At 45.8% G+C, this 15,738-nt stretch overlaps 1 protein-coding gene across 1 annotated transcript in view; it reads right to left on the bottom strand.

The window, feature by feature from the left end:
- Window positions 1–15,738, bottom strand: part of EIF5B (eukaryotic translation initiation factor 5B) — a 197,499-nt gene that overhangs the window by 157,506 nt on the left and 24,255 nt on the right. The window contains exons 6-8 of the mRNA XM_030201415.1: window positions 6,517–6,667; window positions 4,050–4,145; window positions 1,837–1,932 (exon numbers count right to left, since the gene is read on the bottom strand). Coding sequence (XP_030057275.1) covers window positions 1,837–1,932; window positions 4,050–4,145; window positions 6,517–6,667 — 343 coding nt within the window. The remainder of the gene's footprint in view (window positions 1–1,836; window positions 1,933–4,049; window positions 4,146–6,516; window positions 6,668–15,738) is intronic.

The raw sequence follows: 15,738 nt of genomic DNA, 5'->3' as shown, positions 1-15,738 counted from the left end.
AAGGTTCCGCGTTAGGAGTTACGGATCAAGAAAGGGATCTGGGTGTCGTCGTCGATGATACGCTGAAACCTTCTGCTCAGTGTGCTGCTGCGGCTAGGAAAGCGAATAGAATGTTGGGTGTTATTAGGAAGGGTATGGAGTCCAGGTGTGCGGATGTTATAATGCCGTTGTATCGCTCCATGGTGCGACCGCACCTGGAGTATTGTGTTCAGTACTGGTCTCCGTATCTCAAAAAAGATATAGTAGAATTGGAAAAGGTACAGCGAAGGGCGACGAAAATGATAGTGGGGATGGGACGACTTTCCTATGAAGAGAGGCTGAGAAGGCTAGGGCTTTTCAGCTTGGAGAAGAGACGGCTGAGGGGAGATATGATAGAAGTGTATAAAATAATGAGTGGAATGGATCGGGTGGATGTGAAGCGACTGTTCACGCTATCCAAAACTACTAGGACTAGAGGGCATGAGTTGAAGCTACAGTGTGGTAAATTTAAAACGAATCGGAGAAAATTTTTCTTCACCCAACATGTAATTAGACTCTGGAATTCGTTGCCGGAGAACGTGGTACGGGCGGTTAGCTTGACGGAGTTTAAAAAGGGGTTAGATAGATTCCTAAAGGACAAGTCCATAGACCGCTATTAAATGGACTTGGAAAAATTCCGCATTTTTAGGTATAACTTGTCTGGAATGTTTTTACGTTTGGGGAGCGTGCCAGGTGCCCTTGACCTGGATTGGCCACTGTCGGTGACAGGATGCTGGGCTAGATGGACCTTTGGTCTTTCCCAGTATGGCACTACTTATGTACTTATGTACTTATGTACTTATGTTTGGAATAGACTTCCTCAGTTGGAATGTCATATACGACAGTGGTTCTCAATCCAGTTCACAGGGCACATCCCAACCAATTATATTTTTACGATATTCACAATCATATGCATGACACATCTGCACACACAACCTCCTTGATATATTAATCTCTCATGCATATTAATTGTGGATATCCAGAAAACCAAACTGGTTGGGTGTACCCCAAGGGCTTGGTGAAGAACCACTGGCACAGGGCAATTAATATCCAAACGTACCCTCAAAAACTACCTTCTTGAATATAGAAAATTATTCCACATTATCCAGTATCAATCCAGTTAGTGGACAAATGATCGAACCTTTAGTATATTTTCAGCAGCATTTAATGATAAAAATAAAACATACGCATTATCAATGTTGAATTAAGGTGGGTAAACAGGTGAAATAAATATAAATAATGGCTCTTCTACTGCCGTTAGTTTTTCAAAAGTGTGGGGAGACGTTTTTCACCGGACAACAGATCTGACCCTTAGTTTCACATTATTAGACATGTTTATGTTCCAAAAATATTTTTTCTTTTGGCATAGATGCATCATATGGAATGGTTAGGTTTCAACAGAATATACTTGGAAAACTGGAGCCAAGAAAACAGACAGCAATTTCACAGTCTCCATTATCATATTTTAATCATATTCCAAATCATCTATTGGGAACTACTTTAAAAGTATCCATCAATACTTAAAAATGAAGGAAAGAAAGCCCACTGGCCTTTCCTCAAGTGCTTATCAAATAGGAATTTGTTTTTCAGGACAGAATTGCTAAAAATATCACAGCTAGTTTTTCATTTTTTATATCTTTCTGAAATGAAATAAGGCTTACGAGATCAGCATGTATGCATCGCAGAAAGTAGGCCGCTATAGTTCTAGGTCAAACTTTTTGCATTATATTAGGGATTATGGAAAATTAGGCAACATTGTTTTTAACCACAACTGAAAAGTCTGAAGTCAAATTAGAGCAATGACTCAAGAATACTAACCTGTTTGTTCCACTGAAATAGGTATCTCTTCCTTTTCCACAGTAGGTGATTCAGGAAGGTCTTCTGTTGGAGAGTTCACTTCCATGAGTTCTGAGGCTAAAGCAGGAAATGGTATTACATCTCCTGTCTAAAAGCATAGTTAAAATAAAAACATGTACTTTGCAGGCATGAACTGACAATGAAGATAGATACTTTGCTCATTAATGTCATGAATCTTCATTGTTGAAAACAAGACTGGCTAGGGAATACTCCAGAACCAGCTTGAAGAACACTGTCTTAAGTGAAGGTGAACAAAAGCTGAGAAAACATAAAATATCTTTCTGAAAGATACTATTTGCAGTGGATTTTTTTTTTTTTTTTTACAAATTCAAAATAAGAATAGTGAATATGGCATGTATAAAAGATGATGTACCCTATCAGTCAATACGTAAAATACCTCATGTTGCAGAAATAGCTGGCTCCGTAACACGGAGGGGGGGGGGGGGGTATTGAAAAAGGAGGGAGGGCGTAGTCTGGAACTCGGTGGGAGGGGCGTGAGGGGGCCTTGAACTGGGTGGGTGGCAAGCCAGGGATGGGGACAGAGCGACACAGCGAGGGAGGGTGGGGGATTGCCTTGCTAGCGCCCGTTTCCTTGCCTTAAGAAACGGGCCTTTTTTACTAGTTTTAAATATTACTGTATAAAAGCATCACTCAACTCTTTTCCTGCTTCCTTCTACTTAGTCTGGTATTGTAGACGATAGAATGAAATCTTAACAGTGGTGATTGCACAACAAACTACAGATCACATGAACACATCTAGTAAACATTCCCAACAGTCATCCATGTCAATTAGCAGTGAGCATTTTTAAGGCATGACTGCCTGTGTTACAAGTGGCCTGTACCCAAGAATCTGATCTTTCACTTAGCTTGGTGGTAAACTATATAAACCTCATCTTCAAATTCAAGTCATTTTACACCATTCAAAGCAGTTTAATATAGCCAAAACTTCAAACTACTCTGTTGCAGGTATATACTCTTTGAAGGAAAAAAAAATAATCTTATATAATAAAACTCACCCTCAACGTTCTGAGGACACTGACGTCACTTCTGTCATCAAAACGGGTTTGAAGGGTTCATGGTGGTGAAGCCACCGAAATCGCCGTCTCGGGGCCCCACCCTCGCGTCAAACATGGTGACATCGAGGGCGGAGCAATGGCGTCACACACCGAGGGCGGAGCAATGGCGTACGGTGCGTTCAGGAGGTGCGGAGCAATGGCGTCAGAACGACGAAGGGGTCAGTAGGGAGGGAGAAGGGGGGGGCGGGTGTTGGGGAGGAAAACCTTGCTAGCGCCCGTTTCATTTGCTCCAGAAACGGGCCTCTTTTACTAGTAATTAAATATATTTCCAAAAATATCTGGTACACCAGCGTTCCCTCAATTCTTGGGATAATGCAGGACATAAATGTCATAAATAAACATGCTCTCCTTGGCAGCTCTTCAATTCCATACACAGCAAATAATGAAACCTACATTTCAAAAACATCTTAAAAGATACTTGAAAGATTAAAAAAAGAACTGAAGAGAGAAATCTGGGAAACTGACAAGTCTTAGGATGATTATTTTAAAAAACAGTTTACACAAGATACGTTTCCAATAAAATGTGAATACCACTTGACAGTGTTTTTTTTTCATCAGTGCGTTAAACCATTTCTTTGACAAAGCTGATCAGAGTAGAAAATTGTTCACGTCATTACTAAAAAAAAATTTGCTGCAAAGATTCATTACTCACCAGATTTCATATACAGATTCAAAAAAAGGTTTGTGGTGCAGAAACATCCTATATAATAAAACTCACCCTCAACGTTCTGAGGACACTGACGTCAGTGTCACTTCCTTTGGGTTCGAAGGGTTCGTGGTGGTGAAGCCACCAAAATCACTGTCTCTGGGCCCCGTCCTCGCGTCAAACGTTATGACGTTGAGGGCGGAGCAATGGCATCACAGATCGAGGGTGGAGCAATGGCGTCAGTGGCTTCACAACGAACAAGGACTCAGAAGATGAAGGTGGCGTGCGTTGACGAGGTGCGCAGCAATGGCGTCAGTGCCTTCACAATGACGAAGAGGTGGGTAGGGAGTAGGGGTTGGGGAGGAAAACCTTGCTAACGCCCGTTTCATTTGCTCCAGAAACGGGCCTTTTTTACTAGTTCTTCATATTACAAAGGCACAGAGTGCTCTCACCTTTATTTTCTTGTTGAGGCAATTGTTTCTTCTTTTTTTTGTCTTCATAAATTGGTCTCTTCTTTGGCAAAGAATCTTTGGATGGTACTTCAACCCCTACAAAAATATAGACATTTTAACACACTCAGTGTGTGACAGTGACCAAAAAGCAGACAGAATGCTAGGATTAGGAAAGGGATAGAAAACAAGACAAAATACTATAATTAGGGGAAGGGAATGAGTAAAAAATGTAATCGCAATTAATCATGCAATGAAAAACTTTTTACAAGATCAATCATGTAACTGAGACCGGCATGCAGTTTGGGCCGTAAAGTGTAATTGCAACAAAATATAATACTGAAACGAAAATCAATATTGTACTGAAACAAACTTCCAAAACTGTCATATGCCTTTTTAATGGGTTTTTTGGGTAACTCTGCATTTAAAGTATAGGAACATCATTACATGCAACAAGAAAAGGCAAAATGGACACTTCAATGCCTTCGCACTACACAGAGATAAATACATAGAAGATGTCCAAAGTTACCCCCCCCCCCCCCCAACTACCAAACAAAAAGAAACCATAGAAGAGAGATAGCAAGGAATGTGAAGGGCTGGAGACTGAGAATACTGGATCTTTCTCTAGCTGGCAAGGGCTCTTATTAGCTCTCTCTCTCGAGTCACAGTTCTCAGTTTCCACCTGCTGGAAGGTGTGCACAACCCATCAGTCACATTCTGGGCCAGTCTGGAGGGACGCTAAGGAATCACTTATTGCTCATTCAGTTATGACCTGAGGAAAGAAGTGTCAGCTCCCAAAAACTAGTCAAATAGTAGCCCAATAAAAACATTTACTTTTTTTTTTGTTTTGTTTTGTTAGCCCAACTGAATGCAGGTAAAGGATAAAATGGCAGTAATTACTACTTTATCCAGTAAATTCCAATCATAAATAAGTTAAAATTAAAGGCCCCTAAGAAGCATTTTGGAAAGGGTCCTCCGAATTGGAAGTGGCAAACCTCAAGTCTTTTCCTTTCTTTGGGGCCACCCCCTGCACTCGAGAAGCTGCTTGGATGGAATTTGGCACTAATCTGATTTCTCAATTAACCCATCCATCACCTTTTTCAGGATTTCAAAGTAACTTGAAATAGCTAATATTAACCCTCTTGAGTTAGGAACCTTCCCTCCAGGAATATTACAACAGTTATTTCACAAAAACTTATGAAGCAGATGTTAGGTCTGAAGGCAGTACTGAAAGTGGTATTTCCCTATGACAATCCACACATACTTCTGATGAGATGGATCTATCTGTATGCAAGTATAAAATTCCCGAAAATGCAGAGAGTATAACCAGCCCCATTGTTTACAGAGGTGGGATTTTTTTTTTCTTTTTTAAAGAAAAATTAAGTATCAAACATTTATAACTCTTCCTTTTTACACTTGCTCTCCACCTTATCCCTTCCAACATTTTTCCTCCTTCAGCCTCTTTTCCTGCCTTATGCAGCTTGCACTTCTTGTGTTTCATCAATCAGGTATCATTGCTCCTCACAGCCCATGCAGAGCAGAAAATGCTTTTTGACTCCTCTTCCCAGGACAGACATAATAGTGCCCAGGGTGAAAGGGTGAGCAAGAAGATGTTACTATTCAATAAGTAGCTGGTGTGGTGCTTGAGCAAGGCTCTGATGTGGACAACCCTGAAATAGGTCTCCTACAGTTATGATAAAGTGCATGCGGGTAAGAGGAACAAGAACAAGAGCATACCTCTGCTACTCAGCCAATACCCCTTTCCCCCAGCTTTACATATATGGAGGGTAATTTTATAAATCATTGTCCATAAATGGGCTCTTACAAAATTAGGTCACACCTAAAAGTACATGTGGTGTAAGCCAGCATGTAATTGTACAATAGGCACACTCGAGGCAGTTTGGATTAACGTGAGTAGAGTCAATTATCTATTTTATAAAACATGCATGTACATTTATACCTGCTTTTGAGCAGGCATTTATGTCCGTGCCTTTAATCTAGGCGCATTTTCTACACAACCTGTACTAGTATTTTATAAACATGCACACACCTATGCATCTTTACAAGGCAAAATATAGAAGCTTTCCCGCCCTATTAACCTAGGCACCTTGTCATAAAGTCACTCTCAATGCCTAAATCTTGACAATTCTACCTCCACCTCACCCTCATCTCTCCCAGACTTTCAAGCACACAGCCACTCCCAAAGACCTTATGAAGAATGCTTCTTGACCACTGGCATCTAAACCCCAGTGTCAATTAATGTGGCTTCCCATTTGTGATGATTTGTCTTTCTGCTTGTACTCCCAGAAACTATTTTCCTTGATAATAGATTTGAAGGAGTATACACAAGTGACTTTTTTGTTTAACCTGTGGTACCTGGGATAGCATGACAACCATGACTAAAGGGGAAACTAAAAATTCAACAGTAAAGGCATTCAACAATCTTATTTTAAACCATGAGGCTTTTTACCCTGAGCCTGAAGAAGTTTAAGTGTAGCTTCTGCTCTGGCTCTAGCTTCCCTCTGGGTTTTAGTTAAAAGCTTTCCTTCTTTTTTCAAACGTTCTTTTCTTTCCTTTTCTTTTTGCTTCTTTCTTTCTTTTTTTTCTTGTTCTAGTCGTTCCTACAAAAAAAAAAAAAATCATACACCACAAAATCAAACAACTCAATTTTCATCAAGTCAAATGGCAATATAATTCTGAAAAATAACGTATGCTAACAACATTATGCATAGGTTATGGAGGACAATTTTCAAAGGTATTTCAGCAGGTAAAACAATGCTTGACTTGCATGAAATGAGTTATTGGAAATCTCCCATGAGTGTGCAGATAAAAACAGACACATTGTAGAAATGTGAATCCTTCTAACCACACAGAATGGAGGAGCTCCTGGGGCAGTGCTAGCTGAGACCCCATGGGATTTGATATACCCACCTTTCAGTGGTACGATCAAAGCAGTTTACATTTTTATTATATGCAGGTACTTTCTTTGTCCCTAGTGGGCTCACAATCTGGTTTTATGCCTGAGGAAATGGTGGGTTAAGTGACTTGCCCAGAATCACAAGGAGCTGCAGTGGGAATGGAACCCAGTTCCTCAGGTTCTCAGCCCACTGCACAGACGTTAAGCTACTCCTCCACTCTAATATTGTATCAGAGAGTGTGGGCCTTCATAGGAGAAATTATATCTTGCCCGATAATTTTCTTTTCTTTACTCAGCAACCCTGTTCTGAACCAACTGGTGTTATCCCTTCCTATCAGCAGGTGGAGGTAGAGAAAATTGAATCCTGCCAGTGATATCACCAGCATAAGCCAAGGTGCTGGTGCTCCATGAAACAAATCAGTATGCATCTGCCAAAGCAGCAGAAGGTCCCTTTGTAAGGCACCCATGACCCCATCAACCACTGCAGCTGCAATGATAATCAAGTCAGCAAAACACCATAGAGTGGCACTCGCTACCCTGCATACCAAGATATAGCCATATCATGGGAACCCATATGGTTGCCAACCACAAAATGAAATTTTTTTTTTTTTAAGCACTGAAAAGGAAGCACAGACCACACCCAGAACCCCAGGCAGAGGTCTTCCAAGGGTCAGACTTCAGAACAGTGTTGCTGACAAGAAAAGAAAATTATCAGGTAAGACAATTTCTCCTTTCTTAGCATCAGCTCCACTGTTCTGAACCAATGGGATGTACTGAAGCAGATCTGTTAGGTGGGAGAAGACAAGACCCCCTAAGTAACGACTCTGCCAATGTCTGAGTGGACTCTGGCCAGAACATCCAAACTGTAGTGCTTAGCAAAGGAACGAAGTGATGACCGTCACCGCCCTGCAGCTCTCTTCAGGAAATACCACTTGGGCCTCTGCCCAGAAAATGGCCTGAGCCTGAAGAGTGGGCTTAGAGATCCAGAAGCACTGGACGATTCTTGCCGAAGTAAGCAGACTCAACAGCTGCCTTAATCCACCTCGCAATTGAGGTCTTCACCTGGCCTTACCAAAGGCCATGGAAAGCTATAAAGAGGCGGTTCAAGAGATGAAACTCGTTCAGCTTCTTGAGGTACTCGAGCAGCGTTCTCGATATCCAGCTTGTGAAGTCTCCAATCCTCTGGAGATTATTCCTGCGCCACAAAGGAAGGCAAACAAACCTCCTGATTCGCATGGAACGGAAACATCACCTTCAGAAGAAAGGATGATACTGTTTGCGCACGGACATGGAATCCTCTGAGAAGGATAGTCAGGGATCCCAACATAAGGCTGGCAATTTTGAAACCCTCCTAGCAGAGGTGATGGTCACAAAAAATACCATCTTGAGAGTAAGATTCTTGATGGAAGCCAAGCACAAGTGCTCAAATGGAGCCTCGGACAGCACTCAGAGGACCAGATTGAGGTCCCAAGAAGGAAAGGAAAAACTGAGTTACTTCTCTATGCAAACCCAAAAAGATGCCCTTCACCTTTCCCCGAAAGCTGGACAACGCACCCACCTTGACTCTCATGGAGCTCAAAACCAGCCCCTCTTCCAGGCCCTGCTGCAGAAAACCCAGATCAGGAACCTGAGCCCTCCAGAGAGACAGGAACTGTTCCCTTCACCAGGACACAAACACACGCCAGATCCTTACATACACCAGGGACTTAGAGGACTTCCTGGAGTGAAGCAAGGTTGAAGCCACTGCAGGAGAAAACCCGCACTTCTCTAACCTTCGACTCTCAATGGCCATACTGTAAGTCAAAAGGGATCCAGATCTCTATCAGCCCTTGCCAGAGCCGAGCCCAAACCTTGGGCAGCGGAAGCGGGTCATCCACCAAACAAACGCTGGAGATCCACATACCAAGGTCCGCGAGGCCAATCTGATGCCACCAACAAGACCAGATGAGGATGACGCACAACAAGTGGTCAATGAGAGGCCATGGAGGGAAGAAACAGAGAGGCTCCACTACCAGTCAAGGCTGTACCAGGCCATCTAACCCGAGAGACCAGGTCCCTACGGTGACTGAAAAGGCGCTCCACCTTTGCATTGACTCTGGGTGCCATCAAGTCGAACTGAGGCTCCCAGCAGTTCATAATGAGCTGGAAGGCCTAAAACCCTAGCTCCCATGCTCCCGTTTCCAGGAGAGAGCAACTAAATCCGCCTGCACATTGTCATTGCCCACAATATGGACTGCTGAGAGCGCCTACAGATATATCTCCGCCCACTGACAGACTCACCACCTCCAGGGCCATCAATACTCCTGATTCTGCCCTGCTTGATGTTCACCAAAGCTGTGGCATTGTCAGACATCACTCTGACTGCTTTCCCTTTCAAGAGCAGCTAAAACTTCTGCAGAGCCAGACAGACAAGTCTCCAGGCAGTTGATGGACCAGGACACCCTCCTGGCTTGACCAGGTGCCCCGTGTCACATGTCCAAGACAGTGAGTTACCCAACCGAGCAGACTCGCATTCATAGTGATGAGGAGGAAGCAAAGTGATCCCCTCTCGAAATGTGCACCAGTCTGTCCCACCAAGCCAGACTGATCCTCGCCCTGGGCATAGCAGGAGAGAACGATGGAAGTCCTGAGAGGCCAGCGCCCACCAGGACAACAGAGCCCCCTGTAGAGGGCGCATGTCAGCCCTCACCCATGGCACCACCTCCAGAGTTGCAGCCATGGAGCCCAGGAGCTGCAAATAGTCCCAGACCATGCACTACTGAAACTCACACAACTGGTGTCTCTGCGCCCTCAGCTTCTCTGCCTGCGCCTCCAAAAAGAAATCTATTCTCTGTCTTGTGTTGAAGTACCTGAGATGGAGTGAGGTGGCTCTTGGATCGAATTACGACCCAGCCCAGAAACTCCTAGAGAGATTATCTGAGCGGTGGCCTGACTGGCCTCCGCCACTGAATCCGCTCGAATCAGCCAGTCATCCAGGTATGGGAGAACTCAAACCCCCTGGTGCCGAAGATGCGTAGCCACCACCAACATCACTTTGGAGAACGTACGTAGTGCCGTAGCCAGGCCAAAGGCAAGGCCCAAAATTGAAAATGCTGCCCCAGCACACAGAAGCATAGTTATCTCCTGTGATGAACCACAATGGGAAATGGGAAATAATCCTCTGTGAGGAAGTCACACTCCCCTGGCTGCACCGACCCGCAGACTAAGTACCGAGCCTCCACCCAAAAGTGCTGGACTGAGGCAAGCATTGACCCCTTTGGGGTTCAAGATGGGCTGGAAGGAGCTACCCTTCTTTGAGACCATGAAATAGATGGAGTATCATCCAGACCACGCTTCGCCATTGTGACTCTACCACTCCCATACTGCAGAGATGCTGAAGGGTAATAATGACAACCTGGCGCTTTATACATGAACCAGAGGGAGAGGAAGCAAAGGCATCCAGAACCAGACAGGTGAACTCTATGAAGTACCCCCCCGGACCACCTCCAGAACCTACTGATCTAAAGTGATGTAAACCAACTCGTTGCGTTGGAGAGACAGCCTATTTCCAAAATGGAAACAAGGGACCTGGTGCACCCTCATTGGGCAGGCCGAGTGGCTGCAGTCCCATCAGAGGGACCCGAGGGCCAGGCTTGCTTAAGGCCGTGAAAGGACCCCTGCTTAAAGGATCTACTCTGTGTCCTTCTCCCCCTCCCCAAGCCTGGGCTGAAGGGCACCAAGCGGGCCTGAAGCGGCCTGCTTTCTTGAGCAGATCGCTGCGCACCCTTGTCGCAGCTCAGGGAGACGGAGAGCCACACCTCCCCATCCTTCATTAACTTCTCCAAGCGATCACCAAACAGCAAGCACCCCCTAAAGGGCAGATGCCTCATAAACTTCTTGGAAGTCACATCTGCACCCAGTGGCGAAGACCGATGACCCTCAATGCCGCCATTGAGCAGGAAGAAGATGAGCCAGATCGTATAGGACACTCGCCCAAAAAGGCCGACCTGAACTCCAGGTGAGAAGTCTCTGGGGATCTGGCAACTGCTGCAACCAACACAGGATAGAGCTAGATAACTGCCACAAATAGCAGTCTAAATGCTGGGGGCCCCACTGAAAAGGCCAGGCAGAGCTGCTGCTCCACATACTTTTCATGGAGCTCCACAAGGATCGAACCCCCTTGGACAGCTTCAGTGGTCACCTTTGTTGTGACCTTTGTAACCAGGGTGTCCACCTTTGGGAAAACCCAACCTTCTCTACCTCCGCAGCAAAGGCAGAGATAAGAAAGAGCCCCAGCGACCCTGAGGGGACCATCCAGGGACTCCCAACTCTACCATCATTAAGCAGATGAGGGCCTCATGGAGCAGAAAATGCTTTACGGCCTCTTGGGGCCCACTCCAGGAGACTTAAGCAAACCAAAGCTCCTTCCCCCCCCCCCCCCCCCCCCGAGTCTAAGAGACGAGACAGCTCCTCATGACAAAAGGGTTGGAACCGGAGGAGAGCAGCTAGCTACCTGTAGTCCTGTGCCTTGGTCCGGTAGAGCCTCAAGGGAACCACCAGGAGTGGTGAGCCTGGAGAGGAGAGTGTAGTGCCCCGCCCTTGTGTGTGAGGTCAGCGTCCTGCCGAGAATAAGAGCTGCTTCCCCCCAAGAGGGTAGAGAGGAGAGCAGCTACCTAGAATCCTGTGCCTCGGTCCAGTAGAGCCTGATGGGAACCAGGGGATTGGTGAGCCCAGAGAGGAGTATTGTGCCCTGCCCCTGTGTGTGAGGTCAGCGGCCTGCCAAAGATAAGAGCTGCTTCCCCCCGAGAGGGTAGCGAGGACAGCAGCTACCTGGAACGCGGCCGTGCATATTTATACTTATGGTTTCTATTTCTTTCATCTGGATTTTGGCGTCTTGAAAAAAAAATTTTCATCCACCAAGGGGAAAAGGAAAGCGAAAAAAGTTAAGCCTGTTTTAACATCATTGCTTCCTGTTACAAGACCTATGGACAGACACGTAAGCTTTCAGAAACCGATGAGTGATTTGGCTCTAGTTAGTCCTCTTCCATCAACACCCTCTACTGTAGTGGCTACTTTAAGCCCCAATTTGAGACTGCCTCCACCTCTTTGTCCAGGTTTTAAGGGAGAAGTCTCAGTGAATGAGTTTCAACCTTGGACTGGCTCCCTGCCTTTGACCATCTCCAGTCTTCTGACAGGTTGCCAATTCCAAATCCTGTTGAGTTGCCAATTGATTTGGATTTACAGTCATCTTCTTCTGGTGATATTTCTTTGAAAGATAATTGAACGTTGCTTGCTAAGAATAATTTGCTTCAGCAGGGATTTGTAAGGGACTCTGAAGCTGCGAGAATTAGTGTGAATTGAAGGACACATTGATCATCGACACTTCGAACGCAGCTTGCAGCCCCAGGTTCCTCCCGGGGCTACGCCTGTCTGAGGGTCGCCCATTCCATCATTCGCCTCGGCGTTTTCCCGCCGAGCACACAGCTGGGGCCGTTCAGCGGGCACAGGGCACAGTGGGGGTTGGGTGGAGGAGACTATTGCTAAATTGAAGGAACATGAATCTGATGTGTCTAAAGTAGCTGGTTCGCTTAATAGATTAGAATCACAAGTGAATGTTATTCGGAACGTAGGTGCTGCTCGTATTAAGGATAGTATGAGTATGCACAGACATATAGCATTAATATAAAATTCATTAAAAGCTAGAAACGTGGAGGAAGTGACGTCATGCGACTGAATGGCTGCTTAGTCCCGCAGCTCCGTGCCAACTCACCTTAAATAAGCTACCACCCGACTTCAAACATTACCTCCCGGCGTTTAAAGTGACTGCAAAGTCTTGCTTTCGACCCGGAGCCGCAACATGAGTAAAAAAAGCGGCGCCCTGCAACACGAAAGCGAACGGCCCTCCACGAGACAGACGGATCGGGGCCTGGTTCGCCATGCTTCCCCGAAGGCGCGGAGAATGTCGGAATCGAGGTCAGCGTCTTCCCGTGAGGAGCGGAGTGAGTCTGCTTCTGTACAGGACCTCCCGCAGGACTTCACAAAATGTTTCGAGGTAATGAGGGCCGAGATTCGTGCATCTAAAGAAGAGATTTTGGAGCATGTGGATGCTCTCAGTGTGGACTTGAGAGAGCTGGGAGGCAGGGTGGAGGCCCTAGAAGAGCGGGCAGACGAGCAGCAAGAGAAAAACGAGGAGGTAGAGCAACTCCTTAAAAAATTGGGGGAGCAGGCTGAGGACTTTCACTATAAGCTGGATGACCTTGAGAATCGGGGGCGCAGACAAAACCTTCGATTCCAGGGTATCCTGGAGAACGGAGACAAAGAAGACGTCCCAGCAGTGGTGCGTGCTCTCTGTGCCCAAATGATGGGCCCTGAATTTAATTCCAACGAGATGGGCATAGAAAGAGCCCATAGAGCACTGGGCCAACCATGTGAAAATAGGCCAAGAGACATAGTGGTACGCTTTGCTTCATACACGTGTAAGGATCAGATCTGGCAAATGGCGCGTCAGACCTCTGGTTTGGAATTTAATGGAGCCCGAGTGGCAATATATCAAGATCTTTCACTGTTCACCCTAAGCCTGAGACGAGCAATGAAGCCGGTCATAGAAGTGCTGAGCAAAGAGAAAATCTCCTACAGATGGGCTTTCCCGTTTGCTATATGTTTTATCCTTAACGGAGAACAGCTCAGATGCCGCAGCGTAGGTGACGCGTGGAAGCGACTGCATGAAGCAGGATTGGCCCAGACGGCATCTTTACCGACAGAGATAGCGCCTGCAACGAAAGCCCGGTTCCAGCGGTGGAAGCGTGTGGAGAAAACCGCAAAGGCTTCAAGATCCAAGACTTGAAAGACTGGTGGGATGCAATGGTTCCTTGGATAGGGAAGATAACTTTCTTTTTTCAGAATCTCAGTGAACAGATGTCGGGGGGGAGAGCTGATTTTGAGTGCCTTACGGGTGGGGTGGTCAGAGTCACCTATGTGAATGTTTATGCAGGGTGGGATGTGGAGTTGGGGGGTTTGAGTGGTCATTCTTTTATGTTAGAGTTTGTATTGTTATTATAAAATTGGTTAAGGGGGTCACATTCCTCTGGGTCCCAGGTAGCGCTACATAGCGCTGGTTGGTGGCTTGTCAGTCGAGGGGGGGGAGATGGGTGGGTGGGTACAGAGGGATCGTGAGACTGGGTGGGGGTGGGGCAGATGGGGAGGAATTGGGGTTTTCCTTCAAAGCTCAGTGTAGATCAGATTTTGATATATGGCGGATCTTAAGTTCCTTACTTATAATATAAAGGGTCTGAACTCTCCTTTTAAAAGACACGCCTTACAGCGGGAATTGCGGCTGATGAACCCGCATGTTGTTTTTTTTTCAAGAAACTCATCTGCTAAAAAAATATGAAGGGTTACTGATATCTAAGCAATACCCGCATGTGGTGTGTGCCTCAGATGAATCGGGTGCAAAAAAGAGGGGGGTGGCTATACTAGTCCAAAAGGATGTCCAGATGCAGGTTCTCCACCGGAAAAGGGACAGGGAGGGTAGATTTCTTTTTCTGCATGTACTGCTGGAGCAGGAAGAATATACTTTGGCTAACGTTTACGCTCCAAATGAAGGGCAGGAGGGTTTTTTTCTTGCGCCTTCTGAGAGAGTTGCAATCCTTTGCAGCAGGTAAAGTGTTAGTGGCGAGAGACTTTAATGCTACTATGCAACCAAGTATAGACAGATCGGCACCGCCTGCCTCGGTGGATTGTAGAAACTCTCGAGGGTTGCAAAATTTTGTAGAAGAAATGGGTATGTATAATGTGTGGAGACAAGGGCATTCTAGAGGACGTGACTATACCTATTACTCCCCTGTACACCTTTCTTACTCAAGATTGGATTATATTTTCCTTGATAAAACATTGTCAGAGGGGGGAGGGGACTCGGGTATAGGCTCCATCACTATTTCTGATCATGCCCCTGCTTTGATGGTGCTTCCGTCCTTGCGAGAGGAAGAGAGAGAAAAAAAGATGGACATTTAATAATAGCCTGCTACGAGACCCGGAAATTGTGGCTGGATTTATCCCGGTAATGTTAGAATATTTCGACCTCAATGTGGATTCGGGACCGTCCCTAGGAACAGTGTGGGACACCTTTAAGGCAGTATCTAGGGGATACTTTATGAAATGTGTAGGTCAGAAGGCCCGGGCCCATAAAGCACGATTGATTCAATGTATGGACAGGGTGAGGGCCTTGGAGACCAGGTATCGGACCACGGGGTCGGTGTCCAACTACCGAAAGCTTCAAGACACGAGGCTTGAGATTGCCTCGTTGCACGAGGACAGTTTGAAGTTTGTACATGCAAGGGTAAAGCAAATTTATTATGAGGGTACCAATAAGCCAGGCAGACTGTTAGCTGCCAAATTAAGAAAGTTGAGATCAGATCGGCAAATCATGAGAGTTAAAGACGGTAAGGGAGGGATGCTCCATAGATCCGCACAGATCAGGAAATGCTTTGTCCAATACTATGAGACTTTATATAAAGAGGATGCTGCCGTACAGACTGAGAAAATAGAGGACTATCTGGTGGACAGGGGTCTGCCGACCTTATCCGACTCTCAGAGACGGGAACTTGAGGAGCCAGTGGGGGTAGAAGAAATTAAGCGTGTGGTAAAGGAACTTCCGACAGGGAAGGTTCCAGGTCTAGATGGCTTCACGAACGAGTTTTACAAAGCATATGTGGGAGTATTGGCACCTTACTTGGCAATGATCATGAACTCGGTGACAGAGGGAACGCCTCTCCCTAAGACAATGCTGGAGGCGTGGGT

The sequence above is a fragment of the Microcaecilia unicolor genome, chromosome 4 (assembly GCF_901765095.1).
Source record: "Microcaecilia unicolor chromosome 4, aMicUni1.1, whole genome shotgun sequence".
NCBI lineage: Eukaryota > Metazoa > Chordata > Amphibia > Gymnophiona > Siphonopidae > Microcaecilia > Microcaecilia unicolor.
Note: the sequence above shows the minus strand (reverse complement) of the source record. Positions and strands in the feature narration are given on the sequence as shown.